The sequence below is a fragment of the Hippopotamus amphibius genome, chromosome 13 (assembly GCF_030028045.1).
Source record: "Hippopotamus amphibius kiboko isolate mHipAmp2 chromosome 13, mHipAmp2.hap2, whole genome shotgun sequence".
In the NCBI taxonomy this organism is placed as follows: Eukaryota; Metazoa; Chordata; class Mammalia; order Artiodactyla; family Hippopotamidae; genus Hippopotamus; species Hippopotamus amphibius.
Window position 1 is genome coordinate 82,734,850 of NC_080198.1, and position 21,822 is coordinate 82,756,671.

The 21,822-nt window shown below is 38.9% G+C and overlaps 1 protein-coding gene across 1 annotated transcript; it reads right to left on the reverse strand.

Annotated features, from left to right (window-relative positions):
• Nucleotides 1-19,041: 19,041 nt before the first annotated feature.
• Nucleotides 19,042-19,747, reverse strand: LOC130835267 (replication protein A 14 kDa subunit-like). The gene has a single exon (XM_057706709.1). The coding sequence runs from the start codon at nucleotides 19,603-19,605 to the stop codon at nucleotides 19,315-19,317; it is 291 nt and encodes a 96-aa protein (XP_057562692.1). The 5' UTR covers nucleotides 19,606-19,747; the 3' UTR covers nucleotides 19,042-19,314.
• Nucleotides 19,748-21,822: the final 2,075 nt, after the last annotated feature.

Genomic DNA, 21,822 nt, shown 5'->3' on the forward strand with positions numbered 1-21,822 from the left:
GATTTCTTTTTCTTCTCTGATTGCTGTGGCTAAAACTTCCAAAACTATGTTGAATAATAATGGTGAGAGTGGACACCCTTGTATTGTTCCTGTTCTTAGAGGGAATTCTTCCAGTTTTTCCCCATTGAGAATGATGTTGGCTTTTGGTTTCTCATATATGGCTTTTCTTATGTTGAGGTAATTTCCTCCTGTGCCCATTTTCTAAAGAGTTTTTATCATAAATGGATGTTGAACTTTGTCAAAAGCTTTTTCTGCATCTATTGAGATGATCATATGGTTTTTATCCTTCAATTTGTTGATGTGATGTATCGTGTTGATTGATTTGCGTATATTGAAGAATCCTTGCATCCCAGGGATAAACCCCATTTGATCATGGTGTATGATTTTTTTAATGTGCTGTTGGAGTCTGTTAGCTAGTATTTTGTTGAGGATTTTTGCATCTATATTCATCAGTGATATTGGTCTGTAATTTTCCTTTTTTGTGACATCTTTGCCTGGTTTTGGTATCAGGGTGATGGTGGCCTCATAGAATGAGTTTGGGAGTGTTCCGCCTTCTGCAATATTTTGGAAGAGTTTGAGAAGGATAGGTGTTAGCTCTTCTCTAAATGTTTGATAGAATTCGCCCGTGAACCCATCTGGTCCTGGGCTTTTGTGTGTTGGGAGATTTTTAATCACTGCCTCAATTTCTGTACTTGTGATTGGTCTGTTCATGGTTTCTATTTCTTCCTGGTTCAGTCTTGGAAGATTGTATTTTTCTAAGAATTTATCCATTTCTTCCAGGTTATCCAATTGATTGGCATATAGTTGCTTGTAGTAGTCTCTCATGATCTTTTGTATTTCTGAGGTGTCCGTTGTGACTTCTCCTTTTTCATTTCTAATTCTGTTGATTTGCATCTTCTCCCTTTTTTTCTTGATGAGTCTGGCTAATGGTTTATCAATTTTTTTAATCTTCTCAAAGAACCAGCTTTTAGTTTTATTAATTTTTGCTATGGCTTCTTTCCTTTCTTTTTCATTTATTTCTGCTCTGATCTTTATGATTTCTTTCCTTCTGCTCACTTTGGGGTTTCTTTGTTCTTCTTTTTCTAATTGTTTTAGGTGTAAGGTTAGGTTGTTTATTCGATCATTTTCTTGTTTCTTAAGGTAGGACTGTATTGCTATAAACTTCCCTCTTAGAACTGCTCCTGCTGCATCCCATAGGTTTTGGGTTGTTGTGTTTTCATTGTCGTTTGTTTCTAGATATTTTTTGATTTCCTCTTTGATTTCTTTAGTGATTCCTTGGTTGTTTAAGAGTGAATTGTTTAGCCTCCATGTGTTTGTATTTTTTGCAGTTTTTTTCCTGTAATTGATATCTAGTCTCATGGCGTTGTGGTCTGAGAAGATGCTTGATATGATTTCAATTTTCTTGAATTTGCTGAGGTTTGATTTGTGACCCAAGATGTGATCTATCCTGGAAAATGTTCCATGTACACTTGAGAAGAAAGTGTATTCTGTCATTTTTGGATGGAATGTCCTATAAATATCAATGAAGTCGAGATGGTCTAATGTGTCATTTAAAGCTTGTGTGTCTTTATTTATTTTCTGTTTGGATGGTCTGTCCATTGATGTAAGTGGGGTGTTCAAGTCTCCCACTATTATTGTGTTACTGTCGATGTCCCCTTTTATAGCTGTTAGCATTTACCTTATGTATTGAGGTGCTCCTATGTTGGGGACATAGATATTTACCATTGTGATATGTTCTTCTTGAATGGATCCCTTGATCATTATGTAGTGTCCTTCCTTGTCTCTTGTAATAGTCTTTACTTTCAAGTCTAATTTGTCTGATATGAGTATTGCTACTCCAGCTTTCTTTTGACTTCCATTTGCATGGAATATCTTTTTCCATCCCTTCACTTTCAGTCTATATGTATCCCTTGGTCTGAAGTGGGTTTCTTGTAGGCAGCATATAGAAGGGTCTTGTTTTTGTATCCATTCAGCCAGTCTGTGTCTTTTGGTTGGAGCATTTAATCCATTTACATTTAAGGTGATTATTGACATGTGTGTTCCTATTACCATTTTCTGAATTGTTTTGGGTTTGTATTTGTAGGTGTTTTCCTTTTCTTGTGTTTCCTACTTAGAGAAGTTCCTTTAGCACTTGTTGTAAGGCTGGTTTGGTGGTGCTGAATTCTCTTAATTTTTGCTTGTCTGGAAAGCTTTCGATGTCTCCCTCAAATCTGAATGAGATTCTTGCTGGGTAGAGTATTCTTGGCTGTAGGTTTCTCTCTTTCAGGACTTTCAGTATATGCTGCCATTCCCTTCTGGCCTGCAGAGTTTCTGTAGAAAGGTCAGCTGTTATCCTTATGGGTTTTCCCTTATATGTTGTTTGTTGCTTTTCTCTTGCTGCTTTTAATATTTTTTCTTTGTGTTTAATTGTCATTAGTTTGATTAATATGTGCCTTGGTGTATTTCTCCTTGGGTTTATTCTGTATGGGACTCTCTATGCTTCTTGGAGTTGGTTAATTATTTCCTTTCCCATGTTGGGGAAGTTTTCCACTATAACCTCTTGAAATATTTTCTCAGACCCTTTCTTGTTTTCTTCTTCTTCTGGGATGCCTATAATTCAAATATTGATACGTTTAATGTTATCACTGAGGTCTCTGAGACTGTCTTCTATTCTTTTTATTCTTTTTTCTTTTTCCTGCTCTGTGGCAGTTATGTCCCCCATTCTATCTTCCAACTCAGTTATTCGTTCTTCTGCCTCAGTCATTCTGCTGGTTATAGCATCTAGAGTATTTTTAATTTCAGTTATTTTGTTATCCATTGCTGTTTGTTTGTTCTTTAGTTCTTCTGAGTTCTTATGAACTGTTTCTTGTACTTTCTCTATTTTGTTATCGAGATTTTGTATCATTTTTGCTATCATTACTCTGAATTCTTTTTCAGGCATTTTTCCTATTTCCTCCTCATTTATTTGGTCTTGTGGGTTTTTTTCCTGCTCCTTTGCCTGCATGGTGTTTCTTTGTTTCCTCATGGTTGTCCAAACTTTTGGGGTTGCTTGTCCTGGCGATAGAGGTGTTTATAGAAGACTGTCCAAGCCTCAGACTAATGTCCCAGTGTTGGGTTAAACAAATACTAAGTCTAGGAAACACATACATGTATAAGACACACAATTACTGACTCCATTAGGACATAAGGCTCTGGAAAGACCTGACAGAACCCCAGTATGCTATCAGATATTCAAAGAGAAACCCAACAGAAATTGACAACTGAAACAAAACAAATCAGAGACAAAAGCAAAAGCAAACTAACAAACAAATAACACCTTACACATACAAACACTAATCCAGGGAGATTTTGTAAGCTAGAATCAAATATAGAAAAGAGCTAGAGTACCACCAGACAGAATGGAGATTCTCAGAATGAAATTAGACAACTGTACTAAGAACTAAGATAAAGACAAAAACCTAATATTAAATACCAAGGTGATTCATCATCTGGAGACTAGAGCAAGGAGTCTGAGCAGATCGATAGTGTTGCTTATAAGTATGTTAAGATAAAATAAACTAAAAATGGATGGAGGAAAGGGGAACAGAAGAGCGTAGTGTGACTGGAAATATGCAAATATAAAGAAAGGTATAGAAATGTATAAAACATAGGGATGAAAGGAAAGTATGAGAGATATATTGTCTGTACTACCAAAAACTTAGCTAGAAATAGAAGTGTATAAAAAGGCAAAAAAAAAATACAGAATAAAAAATAGCATTAAAAAAATTATGTTATAAAACTTGTAGATCCCTTAGGACTAAGATCGTAATTAATAAAGGAAAAAAAAAATCCAGAACTGATCCCAGAATGGACCAGTTCAATAGGATTGATACTAATATTTCTGTTTCCTTAGAGTCTCAGCTGTAAATGTCCTTCTACTCACCTTGGGTTTTTTTGCATTATTCTGTGACCAGCAGAGCTTCCTTTATTGTTCGTCTGTAAGCGTCGGTGTGTGTTGTTTCAGTCGGGCTTGGAGGTGCCTGTTGCAGAGGGACGCCAGTCGCTCAGGTGTAAACAGAAAGTTTTAGACTTGGGCCTCTCTCGGGTTTTTATTTTTTGTTTTTTTTTTTCCTCGGCAGCATCCCTGCTGCTGGCCGTTCCAAGGGGTTTTAATCTAGCCCCGCCCGAGTGCCTGAGGGTACTTGTTATCCCTGAGCGCCTTAGGTGGCCCACAGGGCATCTCTCCACTGCCTGTTGCAGAGGCACCGAAAGAGAGAGAGAGGCTATGCCTGCGGCTCCTCCCCCCCACCTGTGAGCCTGCAGCATCCAGCCGCCATCACGGCTGGGCAGCTCTCAGGGGCAGGCACTCCTCTTCGCAGACCTCTTCCCTCCTGTCCTCTTGGTCCGTCACCTTACTGGCAACAATGTTTCTTACCCTGAACCAGCTCTCCGGTTCTCACGCTCCCACTCCCGGACCCTCTGTTCCGCTGTGAATCGACGTTTCAGTCCAGGAACGCTGAGCTGCGGTGTGGACCCTCTGTATATTTCTCACTCCCTCCCATCTGCCACAGTTCCGCCGCTTCACCCTCTTTGAGCCATTGTAGATGCCTCCCTACCAGTTATGTTGGGATCCTTGCAGTCCTTTCTGTTGTCCGATGTCGTCTGCTGGTGTTCAGCTGGTTCTCTGTGGGAATTATTGCATCCTTTGGTGCATTCCCAATGCATCTGTGGAGAGGGATGCAGTCCACGTCCCTCTACTTCACCGCCATCTTTTTCTCCCCTCGCCGCCATCTTTTTCTCCCCAGGAGCAATTTCTAGTGGAGGGGCCAGTCTGGAGTCTCAGTCTGCAGAGTCTAGCTTGATGTTGAAGTGGGCTGGGGGCCTGGGGTAGCGGGAGCCCAGCCTGGTGCTGGGGTAGATTGAAAGCCTGGGTCTGTGGTAATTGGCCTGGCTCTGGGCCTGTTTGGGAGCTTGGGTTTGCCGAGGGGGTGGGGAGGAGCTGATTGGAAGCCTGGGGCTTGGAAGCCTGGGGCTTGGAAGCTGATTGGAAGTCTAGCTTGATGTTGAAGTGGGCTGGGGGCCTGGGGTCGCGGGAGCCTAGCCTGGTGCTGGGGTAGATTGAAAGCCTGGGTCTTGGGTTTGGAAGCTTGGGTTTGCCGAGGGGGTGGGGAGGAGCTGATTGGAAGCCTGATTGGAAGCCTGGGGCTTGGGAGCTTTCCTGCACAGGGGTGAGCTGGGAGGCTGGTGCTGCAAGAGCTGCCTGGGGCCTGAGGAATTACCTGGGGCTGCTGAAGTCAGCAACACTTGGGTGAGCCAGGGGCCTGGGTTCTCAGAAGCCCACAGGGAGCCACCTAGGGCCTCGGGAGTCAGCCTGGTGCTGGAGCCAGGCGGCAGCTCCCTTCACTCTCCTTCCACAGGGAGGGTGGTTCTTTCCATGCTTGGGTGCCTGGGCTTGGGGGAGGAGTGATGGAGATAATGTTGATGGAGATAATGTGAATCTATCTTTCCTACCTTCCTCAGTGCATCTTTTCTCATTTCTGTGCTTTACCCAGGTGCTGTAATCCCTCGCCTGGAATCCTTGGCTCTGTGAAGGTAAATATTTTCATGCATGGATAATTGTTAAATTTGATAGTTTTTTTTTGGAGGTGGGGGCAAGCACTAGAAATTCCTAGGTCACGATTTTGCTGATGTCAGTCCCATATCTAATAGTATTCTAACTTTATCATATTCAATCACAGAATTGGATTTATAACTGATTTTTATCTCTTGTTGCTATTAACATTTTCACATTTATTTCTGATTTCTTCAAGCTAGATTATAAACTCTGTAATAGTAAGTACCAGGCTTTATAATTTGTATTTCTTATAGCATGTAATACCTGCATTGCCTTGTGGATTGTAGGTGTTTAATAAGTGTTTGCAGATTGAGTGATTCAACAGAAAAAGCAGATCTCCAAAATTTTTCCAAAAAACCCCAAAAGAAACAAAACCCCAAAATCTCAGTACAGAAAGCAAATGCCAAGTAAAGGCACAGACTGCTTCCAAAGGGTTCTCTTCCCTGCAAATGTCTGTATAACATATAAGTGAGAAATTTTTACTTTGCCTGTTGTTTTGAGAAAATACTGAAAAAAAAGTAAGAAAATCTCCTAAAAATCTGTATTTGAACTTGGTTTTGTTTTTGTTTTGTTTTGTTTACTTTTATAGTATTTAAATAAGTTTGTACAATTTTACATGAAAAGAAATGAGGAAAGCAGTTATGGGGCTTGGGAGATAGACACTTACCCTTAGACTTGAGCAAATCACTTGAGAACTGAGCAACAGTGTTTAGTTTCAGCTACTACGCCTAACTCCCAGACTGTGGCAAAGCCTGGTTGAGCAGGTCTGCAAGGCACTTTGATTATATCTCAGAAAGAGAATAAATAAGATTTAAGAAATAAGAATTTTGGACTTACTGTTTATTTGCTTAGTTAGATTAAAATAGGCATTATTGCCAACTTGAGGGAAATCATAGGACTGCTCCAGCAGATGGCCCAAGTGGGCTTCAAAAGGAACTTGTGTTGGCCTTGTTTAGAATTATTCCCCTCTTTCCTAGTATTCTGTTATGATGGGAGTGGAAGAGAAGCAGAGGTAGGGAACTTCCTGAAAAATATTTTCAGGGATTCCAGAATTTAAGCTTTCATCATTGGTCCTGGGTATGCAAACAGCTGAACAAAATAACTGTATAAAAATTACATTCAGGGCTTCCTAGGTGGCACAGTGGTTAAGAATCTGCCTGCCAATCCAGGGGACACGAGTTCGATCCCTGCTCCAGGAAGGTCCCACGTGCTGCAGAGCAGCTAAGCTGGTGTGCCACAACTATTGAGCCTGTGCTTTAGAGCTCGTGAGCCACAACTATTAAGCCCATGTGCCACAAGTACTGAAGCCCATGCGCCTGGAGCCCATGCTCTGCAATAAGAGAAGCCACACAGTGAGGAGCCCATGCACCACCACAAAGAGTACCCTCTGCTCACCGCAACTAGAGAAAGCCTGTGTGCAGCAATGAAGACCTAACACAGCCAAGAAATAAATAAACAAAAACAAAAACAAAAACCACGTTATTAAAAAAAAAAGTGACACTCAAAATACAGTGATAAGAAGTTAATTCAAATGGTTTTCAGTGTTATGATTGACCTTTCTGTGACATTAAGTTCATTTTCCCAACAGTCAATTATGACATCAGCTTTGGAGCACTTTGGGCCCCCATAGACCAGGTGCAGTGAAAAGAAAACAGCTCAGCATATGGGCCTTATTATCCTTTTTGTCATCTAGGCATCACCAAGTTTCCCCATCTGTGTTGAGGCCTGACCACTCATGCAATTTTTATAGTAGCAAGTGAAAACAGTTTGGAAATTTCCATCTTGAAGGCCAATACCTCATGGAAAACTTCGAGAAGCATTTTATTTATGAATAAAAACTCAGTTTATTAACATTCTTAGTATGTATTTTTGCAGCTTTTCTATTTCATTAAATAGATTATCCTTTAAAAAAATAATTTTTTTGCCAGGCAGGGAACAGATAGAAGGTAGAGAAATTTAATGCACTGAATGCATAAATTAGCATAGATTAAAAACAATAGCCTTTTGCTATTAGTGTACATGAACCGCATTGTAGAAAATAAATTAAGCAAAATTGATTAAATAAAAACATGTCCACTACTCAGAGGTCACCACTGTTAACACCTTACTATCTCTTCTGGAACATGTATATAAAAATTAAATAAATATAATAAATATTCATAATAAATACATATAATATAAACCCAATAACTTAAATTTAATATTTAACCAAAGTTAAGATGTTTTTTAAACCTTATCTGATAATGCTTTACACCTTTGAGAGTTAGATTAAATCGACATTTACAAACAGGAAAACCAAGGCACAGCCTGCTTCCTTGAGGGCAGGAGTGAAGAATAGATTGCAAGTGAAATTCCTTTTTCTCTGTGATGTCACCTGTTCAATGTATAGATAGTTTCTGTAATCACCACTGGATAGTTAGAATTGCTGACTTTCAAAAAATGATAGAGACTATACTGAGATATTCAGACAGAAATAGTTTCAAATGCTCATAAAGCACCAGATCGCTTAATGAGAAGAAAACAAGTGTTGCTATCAGAAGCAGTTATCAAACTGCTTATCAAAGCCTTACACTATAGACAGTACCCAGCACCTGCTATTCTCCCCTGAGAGGGCCTCTTAGTGACATGCAGATATATTGAGGATGCCCCTGTGGGTAGGCATGAATGCAAAAGGAAGTTGCCAGGCTGCAGGGCCCATCCCAGCAGGCTTCCTCTCCAGGGTCCTGAAGGCCACAGGATCACATTGTTATGAATCTGGGAGGCTGCCCTGGAAAGACTTTTAAAGATGTTTCCAGCCTAGGAGCTCTCTTCTGGGTAGGCTCTGAGATTAAGACTGTTCTTTGGGTGTTGGTGGGGGAAGGAGATGGTGTTCCAGTCTGGTGTGTCCTGATCAGGTCAGAACTCAACAGTGGTGAGGCTCTTCAGGACCTCTGAGCCAGCAGACTCTCTGTCGCAGTCACAGTGTGTTCACTTCCAGGGCATTCTGGAGGTACACTCCACAACCGGAAGGAACACCTAGAAGTATAGGAGTATATGTCAAACCCAAAGGCTCTCTTGGGTATGAGCTAATCACTTTGTATCAGGACATTTAGATTGCTATTCTTTCCCCTTCCCTTGGAAATTTATTAAACATTAATCAAATGCTCACATGGAAAGTTACAGGTCAATAATTTTTCAAAGAAGAGTGAATTAATGTGAATTTCATATTGCTGTTATAAAATAATATATAAAGAAGATGAAGAGAGCAGAAATCATTAGAAGCTCAAGTTGTCTGATAACACAAATTACATTTACACTAACGGGAGTTACTGACATGTCTAAGGGTTTAAGTGGAATTCATTAAATTGCTTTTTTAAAAATAAACTTTTAATTTTAGAATAGTTTTAGATTAATGGGAAAGTTGCAAAGATTGTACATAGGGTTCCTATATATTCAAGCATCCAGTTTCTCCTATTAACATCTCACATTTACATTTGTATTTACAGTATAGTACCTTCGTCACAACTAATGAACCAATATTGAGAAATTATTATTAATTGAAGTCCATATATTATTCAGAATTCCTTAGTTTTATCCAATGTCCTTTTTATGTTCCAGAATCCTTTCCAGGATACCACATTATATTCAACAATCACGTCTCCTTTGAAGATGGCAGAGTGGAAGGACATGCTCTCCCTCCTTCTTGCAAGAGCACTGGAATTACAACTAACAGCTGAACAATCATCGACAGAAAGACACTGGAACTCACCAAAAAAGACACCCCGCATCCAGAGACAAGGAAGAAGCTGCAGTGAGATGGTAGGAGGGGCGCAATCGTGACAAAATCAAATCTCATAACCACTGGGTGGGCAACTCACAAACTGGAGAACAGTTAAACCACAGAAGTCCACCCACTAGAGGGAGGCTTCAGAGCCCCATGTAAGGCTTCCCAACCTGGGGGTCTAGCAACGGGAGGAGGAATCCCCAGAGAATCAGACTTTGAAAGCCAGTGGCATTTGATTGCAGGACCTCCACAGGACTGGGGGAAACAGGGACTCCACTCTAGGAAGCATACAAAAAGTAGTGTGTGCACCAGGACCCAGGGGGAAGGAGCAGTGACCCCATAGGAGACTGAACCAGACCTACCTGCTGGTGTTGGAGGGTTGCCTGCAGAGGTGGGGGGGCAGCGGTGGCTCACCAAGGAGACAGGGGCACTGGCGGCAGGGGTTCTGGGAAGTGCTCATTGGCTTGAGCCCTCCCGGAGTCCACCATTAGGCCGTTAGCCCCTGCCAAAGAGCCTGTAAGCTCAGGCCAAACAATGAACAGGGTGGGAACACAACCCCACCCACTGGCAGATAAGCAGATTAAAGTTTTACTGAGCTCTGCACACCCAGCCCTACCCACCATTAGTCCCTCCCATCAGGAAGCATGCACAAGCCTCCTAGATAGCTTCCTCAACAAGAGGGCAGACAGCAGTATCAAGCAGTACCAGCAGTATTTCATTCTGTGGAACTGAAAACCACAGCCACAGAAAGATAGAGAAAATGAAAAAGCAGAGGACTTTGTACCAGAAGAAGGGATAAGATAAAACCCCAGAAAAACAACTAAATGAAGTGGAGATAGGCACCCTTCCAGAAAAAGAATTCAGAATAATGATGGTGAAGATGATCCAGGACTTTGAAAAAAGACTGGATGCAAAGATCAAAAAGATGCAAGAAAAGTTTAACAAAGACATAGAGGAATTAAAGAACAAACAAACAGAGATATGCAACACAATAAATGAAATGAAAAATACACTAGAAGGAACCAATAGCAGGTTAACTGAGGCAGAAGGGCAAATAAGTGACCTAGAAGACAGAATGGTGATAATCACTGATGCAGAAAAGAAAAAAGAAAAAAGAATGAAAAGAAATGAGGACAGCCTAAGAGACCTCTGGGACAATGTTAAATGTGCCAACATTTGCATTATAGGGTTCCCAGAAGGAAAAGAGAGAGAGAAAGGACCCGAGAAAATCTTGGAAGAGATTATAGTTGAAAACTTCCCTAATGTGGGAAAGGAAATAGTCACTCAAGTCCAGGAAGCACAGAGGGTCCCAGGCAGGATAAACCCAAGGAGAAACATGCCAAGACACATAATAGTCAAATTGACAAAAATTAAAGGCAGAGAAAAGTTATTAAAAGCAACAAGGGAAAAATGACTAAAAACATACAAGGGAACTCCAGTAAGGTTAAGAGCTGATTTCTCAGCAGAAACTCTGCAAGCCAGAAGGGAGTGGCATGATATATTTAAAGTGATGAAAGGGAAGAACCTACAACCAAGAATACACTACCCAGCAAGGATCTCATTCAGATTTGATGGGGAAATCAAAAGCTTTACAGGCACGCAACAGCTAAGAGAATTCAACACCACCAAACCAGCCCTACAACAAATGCTAAAGGAACTTCTCTAAGCGGGAAACAAGAGAAGAAAAGGACCTACAAAAACAAAAACAGGACAATTAAGAAAATGTTAATTGGAACATACATATCAATAATTACCTTGAATGTAAATGGACTAAATGCAGCAACCAAAAGACACAGACTGGCTGAATGGGTACAAAAACAAGACCCATATATATGCTGTCTACAAGAGACCCACTTCAAACCTAGGGACACATACAGATGGAAAGTGAGGGGGTGGAAAAAGATATTCCATGCAAATGGAAATCAAAAGAAAGCTGGAGTAGCGATACTTATATCAGATAAAATAGACTTTAAAATAAAAAATGTTACAAGAGACAAGAAAGGACACTACATAATGATCAAGGGATCAATCCAAGAAGAGGAGGTGACAATTATAAATATACATGCACCCAGTATAGGAGCACCTCAATACATAAGGCAAATACTAACAACTATGAAAGAGGAAATCGACAGTAACACAATCATAGTGGTGGTCTTTAACACCCCACTTACATCAATGGACAGATCATCCACACAGAAAATTAATAAGGAAACACAAGCTTTAAATGACCCAATAAACCAGCTAGATTTAATAGATATCTATAGGACATTCCATCCAAAAACAGCAGATCACACTTTCTTCTCAAGTGCATATGGAGCATTCTCCAGGATAGATCACATTTTTGGTCACAAATCAAGCCTTGGTAAATTTAAGAAAATTGAAATCATATCAAGCATCTTTTTTTGACCACAATGCTATGAGATTAGAAATTAATTACAAGAAAAAAAACTGTAAAAAACACAAACACATGGAGGCTAAACAATATTCTATTAAATAACCAAGAGATCACTGAAGAAATCAAAGAGGAAATAAAGAAATACCTAGAGACAAATGACAGTGAAAACACAATGATCCTAAACCTTTGGGATGCAGCAAAAGCAGTTCTAAGAGGGACGTTTACAGCAATATAATCCTACCTCAAGAAACAAGAAACATCCCAAATAAACAATCTAACCTTATACCTAAAGAAACTAGAGAAAGAAGAGCAAACAAAACCCAAAGTTAGTAGGAGAGAAATCATAAAGGTCAGAGCAGAAATAAATGAAATAGAAACAAAGAAAACAGTAGCAAAAATAAATAAAACTAAAAGCTGGTTCTTTGAGAAGATAAATAAAATTGACAAACTTCTAGCAACACTCATCAAGAAAAAGAGGGAGAGGACTCAAATCAATAAAATTAGAAATGAAACAGGAGAAATTACAACAGACACTGTGGAAATAAAAAGCACCATAAGAGACTACTACAAGCAACTATATGCCAATAAAATGGAGAACCTGGATGAAATGGACAGATTCTTAGAAAGGTATAACCTTCCAAGACTGAATCAGGAAGACATAGAAAATATGAACAGACAAATCACAAGTAATGAAATTGAAAATGTGATTAAAAATCTTCCAATAAACAAAAGTTCAGGACCAGATGGCTTCACAGGTGAATTTTATCAAACATTTAGAGCAGAGCTAACAACCATTCTTCTCAAACTCTTCTAAAAAATTTCAGAGTAAGGAACACTCCCAAACTCATTCTGTGAGGCCACCATCACCCTGATACCAAAACCAGACAAAGATACTACAAAAAAAGAAAATTAGAAACCAATATCACTGATGAATTTAGATGCAAAAATCCTCAACAAAATACTAGCCAACAGAATCCAACAACACATCAAAAGGTTCATACACCATGATCAAGTGGGGTTTATCTCTGGATTGCAAGGATTTTTAAAAATTAATTAATTAATTTCTTGGCTATGTTGGGTCTTCGTTGCTGCACACGGACTTTCTGTAGTTGCAACGAGTGGAGGTTACTCTTTGTTGAGGTGTGCGGGCTTCTCACTGCTGTGGCCTCTCTTGTTGCTTTTGGTGCATGGGCTTCAGTAGTTGCTGCACATGGGCTCAATAGTTGTGGCTCACAGGTTCTAAAGTGCAGGCTCAATAGTTGTGACACATGGGCTTAGTTGCTCCGTGGCATGTGGTATCTTCCTGGGGCAGGGCTCGAACCCCTGTCCCCTGCATTGGCAGGTGGATTCTTAACCACTGTGCCACCTAGGAAGCCCAAGGATTCTTCAGTGTATGCAAATCAATCAATGTGATACATCATATTAACAAATTGAAGGATAAAAACCACATGATCATCTCAATAGATGCCGAAAAAGCTTTTGACAAAATTCAACACCCATTGATGATAAAAACTCTCCAGAAGGTGGGCATAGAAGGAACCTACCTCAACATAATAAAGGCCATACATGACAAACCCACAGCAAACATCATTCTCAATGGTGAAAAACTGCAAGCATTCCCTCTAAGATCAGGAACAAGACAAGGATGTCCACGCTTGCCATTACTATTCTACATAGTTTTGGAAGTCCTTGCCACAGCAATCAGAGAAGAAAAAGAAATAAAAGGAATCCAAACTGGAAAAGAAGAAGTCAAACTGTCACTGTTCACAGATGATATGATATTATACATAGAAAATCCTAAAGATGCCACCAGAAAACTACTTGAGCTAATCAATGAATTTGGTAGTTTCAGGATACAAGATTAACACACAGAAATCTCTTGCATTTCTATACACTAACAGTGAAAGATCAGAAAGAGAAATAAAGGAAACAATCCCATTCACCATTGCAACAAAAAGAATAAAATACCTAGGAATAAACCTAACCAAGGAGGTCAAAGACCTGTACTCAGAAAACTATAAGACCCTAATGAAAGAAATCACAGACGACACAAACAGATGGAGGGACATACCATGTTCTTGGATTGGAAGAATCAACATTGTGAAAATGACTATGCTACCCAAAGCAATTCACAGATTCAATGCAATCCCCATCAAATTACCAATGGTATTTTTCACAGAACTACAACAAGAAATTTTACGATCTGTATGGAAACTCAGAAGACCCTGAATAGCCAAAACGATCTTGAGGGAAAAAACTGGAGCTGGAGGAATCAGACTCCCTGACTTCAGACTATACTACAAAGCTGCAATAATCAAGACAATATGGTATTGGCACAAAACCAGAAATATAGATCAATGGAACAGGACAGAAAGCCCAGAGATAAACTATGGTCAACTAATCTATGACAAAGGAGCCAAGGATATACAATGGAGAAGAGGCAGCCTCTTCAATAAGTGGTGCTGGGAAAACTGGACAGCTACATGTAAAAGAATGAAATTAGAACACTCCCTAACACCATACACAAAAATAAACTCATAGTGAATTAAAGACCTAAATGTAAGGCCAGACACTATAAAACTCCTAGAGAAAAACAGGAAGAACACTCTTCGATGTAAATCACAGCAAGATCTTTTTTGACCCACCTCCTAGAGTAATGGAAATAAAAACAAAAATAAATAATTGGGACCTAATGAAACTTCAAAGCTTCTGCACAGCAAAGGAAACTATAAGCAAGACAAAAAGACAATCCTCAGAATGGGAGAAAATATTTGCTAATGAGTCATCAGACAAAGGATTAATCTCCAAAATATATAAACAGTTCATGCAGCTCAATATCAAAAAAACAAGCAACCCAATCAAAAAATGGGCAGAAGTCCTAAATAGGCATTTCTCCAAAGAAGACATACAGATGGCCAAGAGGCACATGAAAAGCTGCTCAACATCACTAATTATTAGAGAAATGCAGATCAAAACTACAATGAGGTATCACCTCACACCAGTCAGAATGGGCATCATCAGAAAATCTACACACAATAAATGCTGGAGAGGGTGTGGAGAAAAGGGAACGCTCTTGCACTGTTGGTGGGAATGTAAATTGATACAGCCACTATGGAGAACAGTATGGAGGTTCCTTGCAAAACTAAAAATAGAGTTACCATATGACCCTGTAATCCCACTACTGGGTATATACCCAGTGATCACCATAATTCAAAAAGAAACATGTACCATAATGTTCACTGCAGCATTATTTACAATAACCAGGACATGGAAGCAACCTAAATGTCCATCAACAGATGAATGCATAAAGAAGATGTGGTACATGTATACAATGGAATATTACTGAGCTGTAAAAAGGAAATTGGGACATTTGTAGAGACGTGGATGGACCTAGAGACTGTCATACAGAGTGAAGCGAATCAGAAAGAGAAAAACAAATGTTGTATATTAACACATATATGCGGAATATAGAAAAATGGTACAAATCAACCGGTTTGCAAGGCAGAAATAGAGACATGTAGAGAGGAAACATATGGACACCAAGTGGGCAAAGCGAGGGGGGGTTGGGGTGGGATGAATTGGGAGATTGGGATTGCCATATATACATTACTAATAAGAAAAAAATTATCAAATTCCACACTTTAAATATATGCAGTTTATTGTATGTCAATTGTATCTCAATGAAACTTCTTAAAGAAAAAAAAGAAATCGATCATGTCTCCTTAGCCTCCACTTGTCTGAAACAGTTACTCAGAATTTCCTTGTTCTTGATGACCTTGACAGTTTTGAGGAGTACCAGTCAGATACTTTGTAGAATGATACTCAATTTGGATTTGTCAAATGTTTTCCCCATGTTTAGCATGGAAATATGGTTTCTTGAGAGGAAGACCACAGATGTAAAGTAACATTCTTATCATATCCTTTCAAGGGTACGTGCTGTTAACAGGACTTACTATGGATGATACTGAGCTTGATAACCTGGCTGAGGTAGTCAGGCTTCTCCACTATAGAGTTGCTCCTGCTTCTCCCTTCCATACAGTACTCTTTGGAAAGTAAAAGCCCATAATTAAGGGGTGAGGAGTTATGCTCCACCTTCTTAAAGGGTCAGTGTTTATACTAATTATTCTCAATTCTTCTGTACAGGAGATGTGTCTATTCTCCCACATTAATTTATTTATATCGGGATGAGCTCATGGGTATTTATTTTATATGCTGGGTTACAAAACAATACCACTTCATATATTTTTTTGTTCAAATTGTTCCGGCTTTGGTCATTGGGAATACTTTCAAAAATTGGCTCTTGTATGCTGTGTGTGTGTGTGTGTGTGTGTGTGTGTGTGTGTGTGTGTGAGAGAGAGAGAGAGACAGAGACAGAGACAGAGACAGACACACAGACAGATACAGAGATACAGAGAGACAGAAAGATTGATTGATTTTAGCTCTTACTTTATGGCACTATAAGATATCCTAGGCTCATCTTGTATATTCCCTACCCAGCCTAGAGTCGGCCATTTCTCCAGGAAGCCTGGGTTCCTTTTACTAGAGAATGGTATTAGAAACTAAGGTCTGTGTGCTGGTGTAGTGGTTACTACTGGGGTGTTGTTACTTCTAGTTTGGAAATATATGACTGTATACTGCAGGGGAGCAAAGACTCCCTCTATGCTCCTAGATTTGATAGCTGAGTCTATGAAATGAACGGACAACAGGCAGATTAATAGAAGAAAAGGTATACAAATTCATTAAATTTCATGCATGGGAGCATAACAGGAAAAAAAAAAAAGAACACCTTCCAAATCAGTGAGATGTGAGAACTTATATACCATCTTAATAGGGGAAGGGGAGTGGGGAGGTAGGCAATTTAGGAAATGATTTTTAGGAATGATGAATGGGTTCTTAGAAGAATGCAAAATGGGAGGTATGATGGTTTGTGACAAAGTTTGTCTTTCTGTGGTGTCCGCTAGTCTCCTCTCCTGTGATAGGAGTCAGCCTTCCCTGGTTGATGAAACTCCTGTCAAGGGGATTTATGACAATTGAGTTCCTTTTAGAGGATCTATCTTTGGGCAGATAAGGGGAGTTCAGAGAAAGCCTCCTCTGCATTTGCTGCTTTTCAAGTGCTTTCAGCTCAAAATAATCAATGTACCAAAGTGATATATTTTGGGGTGGTATGTCCTGCACTCTTTCAATACTAACCCCTTTATATACTCATATCTATACTTATTTCTATATTTATCTGTATCTATATTAGGCTAAACATGAATTCATATTGATGTTCCTTGCCCTGTAAAAAGTCAGCAGCAGATGGTGTCTTTTCAGTCTTGCTATGATTATATGTGCCAAATCTACTAAAAAAAATGATTGTCCATTCACTAGGCCTCCTCTGAAGATTAGATTGCATTGAAAAACATGGTTCTATGAGGCACAAAACTCTACATAGAACTGGAAATGTGGCCAACATTAGAGGAAATAGAAAAGTTGGGCAGGTGGAGCAAACCTTGCTCTTTGACTAGATGGCAATGAAGAGATGAAGTATGAAGTTTAGATATACTTTGAGGATTCACTAGAATCATTTTTTCCTGATATGACCATTTCCAACAGACATTGATAAAGAGAAGTGACTCATCTGGTAAAGAGGTAGTTTTAGTAGCAGTTTGTCTTACTTGCTTTGGCAGAGATGAAGTAGCAGCACCTAGCACTTGTAAATGATATCAGTAAAGCACGTGCAATTTAAAACAGGTATGAAAGTTCAGGTCTTTTTGTGTCTAAGTCTTTCTGCATTACAAAAATAATGTCTTCTTTGTTAGCCTAGGTCTTTTGTAAGCCAGGTTGGTGGAAAAAAGCCCGTGTCATCTATCGACCTGAGTGTCAGTGATAACGGCAGGGGAAGGAAAAGCACAGTGTCTTTCCATTACAGAGAAGGAGACTGTGATAATTAGGTAGCTAGGCGTGGAGCTCTCAAGAAATGTTTCTTACAAGTTGAAAAAGGAAGAAATGCCTGAGGAGAGCTGTATTTTGCCAACATTAGCTGTATGTGAGCATCTTATAAAAATATCTGAAAGCATAAACTGACAGTTAAGGAAAATGTGGGAGAACCAGTTTTGAAATGTACTAGGAGATGGCACTAAAGATATGCCATAGTTTATTATAAAACATTCATATCCATAAACACCTGATTTGAGGAACTTTCACTTTTCAGGTAGGGAGACACTTGAAAGGGAAATATGAAAGAGAAACCCAGCATGGAACAGTGTAATTGAAGATTTGCTGCAATAAAAATTAAGATCATAATATGCTTTTAGCATGTTTTTACAGACTAAAAAGATAAGACTTTATGAACAAATTAATAATACTCTTTTAAACACTATATATTAATAATCTTTACTAGCTTATACTGTCTACCTGTGTACAGAATGTATTCACATATGTACTGTAATTTTATGCGAGAGTACTGGTGTTCGATTATATTTATCTTTGTGATAACATTTCTAGTGCATGTTGAAAACATAATATAACATATAAGCCAACATATTAGTCTGCAATTTCCCTTTGGAATCGAAGTAAGATACTGCTTGCAGTTCTATAAACATAACATAATACTCTTGGTCTATGCAATGGAATAAAACTTAGAAAAGTATTTTCAGAATTGATTTCATTTTGTAAACTGTTCAAATCCACAGCAGAATTGTGTATGCATTAGTGAGTGTGATTCTGCACCTAAGTTTACTGAGGCAAAGAAGCAATAGAAAATGCATGGTATTGTAGTAAGCAGGTGTTTAGAGAAAACAACATTTGATTAAGAAAGGTGTGGTTGCACAGAGCATATTTCATTTCTATTCAAGTCTTTAGGTTCTTGAGTCATTTTTTTTTCAGTTCCTTATTTTTATGACCATTTTGATTCATGAAGCACTAGCACTTGAAATTAATAAGACAATTCACAAGATTTCAGTCATGAGGAACTGTGAATCATTGCATTGTGATAGAATTCCCTTATGTTTATCTATCTTTTGGCAACAATAAAATACTTTTATGGCTCTGAATGTACCCATGGATAGTGAAGAATGTCCTCTCTTATGTGTGAATGTTTATATTTAATGACTAGCATTTAGTGAAAGCTTGCTATGTGTAAGGCACTATAATAAGCTTTGCAATAATTTATTCACTCTTACATAAAATTACCCCAGTTTACAGTTGAAAATCTTGGGGCTTAAAGAGATGTGGGTATGACTTATACAAATTGTACAATTAGTAAATGCAGAACCAAGTCTTAAATTCAGGTCTATAAAGAGATCTTTTTTTTTTTTTTTTTTTTTTTTACCATTTAAACTTTTATTAACAAAACAGAAAACTAAACTCAGCCAACTTCTTTTTTCTTGCATCTAATCTGACCATATGCCAGAGAAATGACTCTTTATGAGGACTTAGGTGAGAACTGTCAATAAACCAGTTCTGTCAAAAGTGGCATACTGGAATATCTAATAAAGTTAGTAAGTGAAATTAAAAAGAGAACAATCTCTCCTTCAAATATCAGGGGCCTCCTGTAATAGTCTTCAAAGTAGCTCATTGGCAATCATAAAAAATTCATCAAGCTCAACCATACTGCACAATCCCCAAAGGAAAAAACTGAGGGAACTCATGGGTAATTTTCACAGCTTCATTGTAAAGTTCAAGATCAAAAGGATGGTTATCTTCTTTAAACTGGACATAAGATGCACACATAACGGTTGCCTTGGCCGTTACTTTTCCAACTACTTCCACGATTCCAGAGATTTCTTCATCAAGCTTCTCCAGCCTCCCTACGAAGCAGACGGGCTGATCGATGAACTGAGCTAGCATGCTGGCGTTAATGCGCGCCTTGGGCGACTCCATTACGTCCACCATGATTGCACCGCAAGATCGGCCTATAAAGAGATCTTTTTACCTGAAAGTCTGTACGTTGTTCTAATGTTTTTCTGTAACCAAAGGGGGAAATCATGCCTAAACAGTGTTATAGTTTTATTATGTAACTGGCTTGGGGCCTCTGTCTTGCTTGATCTTGCTCACTCCTAAAATGCTAGGGATAAAGATAGTAAGGAAAATTACTCTTAGGGGCCCCCAAAATATTCTGGGCCAACACTGGAGAAAGTTCCAGTGCCTACTGAATTACCAAATTTGGCTGCTGAGACCTTTTGTACTAAAAATAAATAAAAAAGCCATGATTAGGGCCAGATCCTCAAGTCATAAATCAGTTGCAGTAGTGTGTTGGGGGCGGGGGGGGGGAATATGATTTCTTTACAAGTGAGTTCTGCTGTGCTATTGAAAATCTTAAAAATAATATTTTAACCGGCTTCAAAATTTTGAGGATTAAAACTGCTTTGGAACTTGGAAAAGGGCCAGAAAGCACAAAGCATTTACCTGCCTCTACGTTTGAACCTTCCCAGCTCCTGAGGTGTGCCCTGATGGTTCGTCCTGGTCTTGTGAGGCACTGTCTGAGGGACTCAGCATAAATTTTGGTGTAAGCAGTTTACATATACAAAATTTCATAGATTTCCTACTCCTGATTTCAAGTAATAAGCTTTTCTGTCAATCATTTGCTCACCTGTTTGTAATAACTTCAAGCCTTTTTTGAACTCTGGGCATACTGTTTAGTCATAATTGAAGACCTGAATCTCATAATAGAAGCAGGCAACACAACAGACTAAAGGCTGTACCCATTTTAAAATTTTTTAATCTATTTTGACCAATGATTTTATGATTTAAATTAGTCATCATACTGTATTCTGAAGAGTGGGGTTTTTGGAAGCGACTCAGGGATCATGGAAAATGAGGTGAGAAAAGAATAGAGTCTATGGGATGCTGTGTTGTGCTGCTCAGATCCTTCTTTTGGAACCAAAGGTTCTCTGATGGCTGCTGGAATGCTGCTAGATGACAACACCCAGCTGTCAGTCCTCTCTGGCGGTTACTTTTGACTGAAGGCAGCTCCCTTGTCCCAACTATAGGTCAATTCTTAAGGGCCATCCCTGTTTGAGAGCATCCGGTAAAGTCACTGAGGCCTTGCTGTGACTGTATGGAACTGCCCAATCCTGCTTCCTTTACTTCCTTCACAGGTGCTGACCCCAGAGCACTCCCTAATAAATTTCCTGAGTGCTAATTTCTCCCCAGAGTCTGCTTTCCAGGGAACTGGGACCTACAGCAAAATCCATGACAGCAGCTCTGCTTTTATCATTTATATATATTGGATATTTATATAAGATTTCACTTAAAGCAAAACAAACTAAAACCTTTGAAAGCCACTGGTCTAACAATTAAATAATGCTTCACCTTATATGAAAAATCATCATTATGGTTTTGTGCAAGGTTAATTTATTTAGGTTAATCTTTCCAAACCAACATCTAAGGAGTGTGTTTTTCTTTTGTAACTGTTTCTTCTTAGCCTTTATTTGTATGTTGTTTACACATATATTCTTGTGCCTTTTAAAAAGCTGAAAATACATTAAATAACAGTCATGAATATTTTTGATAATACATACGTAGAACCAGGAAAATATATAACAGGCTATCATGACAGACCAGAGAAGGGCATTCAGTAGATGGCACATATTCTCAAGTATTGAGTTTTTACATATCCCACTCCCCAACCCCCATAAAAATAATTCTTAAACCAACTATGGTATAAATAAGTATATTGAATATATAATTTTCATTCTTCCCTTAAAAAAAAAATCTCACATTAAAAAATATACCATCAACTAGCCTCTTGTAATACAGGGGTAAACCCATAACAAAAAAGGTCCATGGTCTTGTGGTAAAAGCCACTGTATTCTACGGTGCATTGGAAAATGAGCAAATAAATTTCCAACTGATTAACTGGATGAAAGGTTAAATGATAAAACTTTGGCTGCTGAAAAGATAATTCAAATTTAATAAGCACATGAATGACCAAATTCTGGATCTTAGCAGGCTCCTGCTGAGCTCATTCAATAATTCTCATTTACACAATAATCAGCAGAAAGAAGTAATACAGTTTGGTTGATCTTGATCTAGATTTTCCCACTACTCTATTGCCTGGGAAGCCATATATACATCAGGCCTTCGCTTTCTGCTATAGCACTAGGGATG

Bases quoted from the DNA above. Each gene is read 5' to 3' on its own strand.
- LOC130835267 (XM_057706709.1), bottom strand. From the start codon at position 19,605: ATGGTGGACGTAATGGAGTCGCCCAAGGCGCGCATTAACGCCAGCATG.